General features: G+C 47.3%; 2 protein-coding genes across 2 annotated transcripts in view; one reads left to right on the top strand and one right to left on the bottom strand.

Moving 5' to 3' along the window:
* The first annotated feature begins 219 nt into the window (after positions 1 to 219).
* LOC117940331 (zinc finger protein 239-like) lies at positions 220 to 2,087 on the top strand. Its single transcript, XM_034865654.1, has 2 exons — positions 220 to 568; positions 1,222 to 2,087. Exons 1-2 carry the CDS (start codon positions 231 to 233, stop codon positions 1,985 to 1,987), a joined length of 1,104 nt encoding a protein of 367 aa, XP_034721545.1. The 5' UTR covers positions 220 to 230; the 3' UTR covers positions 1,988 to 2,087.
* A 618-nt stretch (positions 2,088 to 2,705) lies between these two features.
* Positions 2,706 to 3,477, bottom strand: part of LOC117940327 (transmembrane 4 L6 family member 4) — a 2,889-nt gene continuing 2,117 nt past the window's right edge. Inside the window, exon 3 of the mRNA XM_034865650.1 lies at positions 2,706 to 2,772. Coding sequence (XP_034721541.1) covers positions 2,706 to 2,772 — 67 coding nt within the window. The remainder of the gene's footprint in view (positions 2,773 to 3,477) is intronic.

The raw sequence follows: 3,477 nt of genomic DNA, 5'->3' as shown, positions 1-3,477 counted from the left end.
TTGAAGCCTGAAATGTGTCAAAAGGTTGAAAAGTTCAAGGGGCCGAATACTTTCACAAGGTACTGTATGTATGTATGTATGTATGTGTATATATATATATATATTATAGAAATCAGAACAGTAGGAGTTAAAGAAATAGTTAAACATATTTTAAAATATTTAAATAATATATAATAATATACTATATATAATGTGTGTATGTGTGTGTGTGTCCCCAGGTGAAGCCCTTCATGTGCGACTTCTGTGGGAAAGGCTTCACCAGGAAGAAGAGTCTCCGGGAACACACCAGGGTGCACACGGGCGCGCGGCCCTACCCGTGCACCGCCTGCGGGAAGCGCTTCTCCACCACCAGCAACCTGCGGGTGCACCAGCGCTCGCACTCGGATGAGCGGCCGTTCCCCTGCAGCGAGTGTGACAAGGCCTTCAAGTGCCGGATGGGGCTGCTGCAGCACCGGGTGGTGCACTCGGGGGAGAAGCCCTTCATGTGCCAGACCTGCGGACTCAGCTTCGGCCTCAAGTACAACTTCCAGAGACACCTGCGTCTGCACAGCGGGGAGAAGCCCCACAGGTACGTATATATACACACATATTTATAAACACACATATACTGTATATGTTCATAATACACCCCCCAGGTACACACAATATACACACATACACATATATATGTATATATACGTACATAATACATCCCTCAAGTACAACTTCCAGAGACACCTGCGTCTGGACAGCGGGGAGAAGCCCCACAGGTACACACATATATACACATATATTCTATATATATACATAATACACCCCCCAAGTACGCAGAATATATACATATACACTCCTCAACTACAACTTCCAGAGACACGTGCGTCTGCACAGCGGGGAGAAGCCCCACAGGTACGCATATATACACATATATACTATATATATATATATATATATATATATATATATATATATATATATATATATATATATATACTTCCATAGACACCTGCACCTATGTATATATACATACGTGTGTGTGTGTGTGTGTGTGTATGTATATGTATGTATGTATGTATGTATGTATGTATGTATGTATGTTTACCTGTCCCAGGTGTGTTACTGTGTAATAATAAGTTGTGTTTACCTGTCCCAGGTGTGTTACTGTGTAATAATAAGTTGTGTGTGTTTACCTGTCCCAGGTGTGTTACTGTGTAATAATAAGTTGTGTGTGTTTACCTGTCCCAGGTGTGTTAAATGTGGCGAGGGGTTCTCGGGGACCTGGGCTCTGAAGAAGCACATGCTGGTCCACGGTGTGGAGAAGCCCTTCATGTGCGACCTGTGTGGGAAGACCTTCTTCTACAACTGCCAGCTGCAGAAGCACCAGCGGCTGGTGCACGGCGCCGCGGACCGGCCGGCGGCAGCAGTCCGGCGGCGGAGGGCGTCCGGCGGGAAGCCTCTGAGCTGCGGCGTGTGTCTGAAGAGCTTCAGCAGCAGCAGCACGCTGCAGACGCATCAGAAGATCCACGCGGACCACCAGGAGTTCAGCTGCGAGCAGTGCGGGAAGACCTTCCACCTGCACCACCACTTCCTGCTTCACCTGCGCACGCACAGCGGCGAGCGGCCGTACGCCTGCACCGTCTGCAGCAAGGGCTTCCTGCAGGCCTCGCAGCTGAAGCAGCACGCGCTGCTGCACACCGGCGAGAAGCCGCACAAGTGTCCGACCTGCGGGAAACAGTTCCGCACGCCGCAGAACTACTACCGGCACCGGCTGGTGCATACCGGCGAGAAGCCCTACGAGTGTCCTATGTGCAGCAGGAAGTTCCGCCAGTCCAACCAGCTGAAGTCGCACATGCAGATCCACACGGGCGTGAAGCTGTACGCCTGCACGAGCTGCGGCGGCGGCTTCTCCGACTCGCGGCAGCTGAAGAAACATCGCTGTGGAGACGAGAGCCCGAGAGACGCAAAGCCGACCAACGTCTTCCAGTGGAGCGATGGCTTCACGCAACAGTAACACACAGGGTTAACCTAGCTTAGCATAAAGACTGGAGACAGTGGAGCGATGGCTTCACGCAGCAGTAACACACAGGGTTAACCTAGCCTAGCATAAAGACTGGAGACAGTGGACCAATGGCTTCACGCAGCAGTAACACACACAGGGTTAGCCTAGCTAGCTTAGCATAAAGATGGATAAATGTGTGGATTGTTTTTTGGATGATTGGATAAGTTAAAGGTGGATTTTTTTCATTAGTGATTTATTATAAAATGTCGTCTTTAGTATAAAAAGTTGTCTATATTATAAATGACTTTATTCTGTCTCTCTGAAGTACTTTTACTCCAGTTCCTGTTTACTTTAATGGGTTGACCCGATAGTTATTTTTCCAGTGAATAAAACATAATATTGATAACTTCATATCTTTGTTCTTTATTAATAAAAATAAAGCAGAACACATAAGAAGACAACGGAATAACTGCTCTGGACCAGGCTAGCCGCAAAGAATAAATCTCCATGGTCACTTGGCTGGGCTTAATTCAATCTGGTTTCGTGCAACCGAGTTCAAGCTAAATTCATCCAGGATAAATTGAATATCCCGGCTTAATCCATTATCCTAGTTTCGTGCCACAGGCCCCCAGTCTGAAGACTTTACCCCGTCCCCCCCCCCCCCGCTGCTGCCGCCTGCTCTCGTCTACTTTACAGGCGAGGCGCAGTTCATCACCAACGAGCCTACTATTTACATGAAGTTTGGTGATGGTTCTCCAAACATCAGACTGCTGTGGTTGGCTGTGGGTAATGAGGGACTGCGCAGGCGCATTATGCGAAAAGTTGATTCACGCGGGTGTTTGATGCTAACTTGTAGGCAGCAGTGAACTAACCTTGTTAAGTAGCTAGGTCCATTTTTACTGTGTTGACATTACAGAAGTCACATGTTAGCATCCTTGACGGCATATACAGTCTATGGTTAGCATCATAAACTGCATATATACAGTCTAGGTTAGCATCATAGACGGCATATACAGTCTATGGTTAGCATCTTGGAGTCTTCTTGTCGCAAAGTGATGCATGCACGACTCAAATCGGCACTCGACTCTCATCGGGGAGTGACAAGTCTCCGGTGAGTCTCCCGTTAAGTTTACGGTTAGCTGTTAGCAGAAATATGCTAACTAGTAGCTATACACAGTGTTGCTAGCTCTGAGCAGGAATGTGCTAACTGTTAGCCGTACGCAGTGCTGTTAGCAGGAATGTGCTAACTGTAGCCGTACACAGTGCTGTTAGCTAACGGCTAGTAAACTGTTAGACCCATAATCTGTGTATTTATAGTTATTAGGGTTAATAGTAACAGGCTATGTTTAGGTCTACAGACTGTTTATTGATTAGGGTTATTAGGGTTGTTATTATTAACAGGCTATGGTTGCCGGTGTTATGTGCCTTCTGGTTTTTCCACCTACTGGTTTCCGAGCCTGTCCCGGTGCCGTGTAAACCTCAACGGCTACCCACGTCCACAG

Source organism: Etheostoma cragini, unplaced genomic scaffold, assembly GCF_013103735.1.
Source record: "Etheostoma cragini isolate CJK2018 unplaced genomic scaffold, CSU_Ecrag_1.0 ScbMSFa_2220, whole genome shotgun sequence".
Taxonomy (NCBI): domain Eukaryota; kingdom Metazoa; phylum Chordata; class Actinopteri; order Perciformes; family Percidae; genus Etheostoma; species Etheostoma cragini.
Note: the sequence above shows the minus strand (reverse complement) of the source record. Positions and strands in the feature narration are given on the sequence as shown.

What these genes read in the sequence shown, in the direction of transcription:
- LOC117940331 (XM_034865654.1), top strand. Translation starts at nt 231, where the DNA reads ATGTGCGACTTCTGTGGGAAAGGCTTCACCAGGAAGAAGAGTCTCCGG. An exon ending in AGCGGGGAGAAGCCCCACAG is followed by an intron (nt 569 to 1,221) that starts GTACGTATATAT and finishes TACCTGTCCCAG; the next exon opens with GTGTGTTAAATGTGGCGAGG.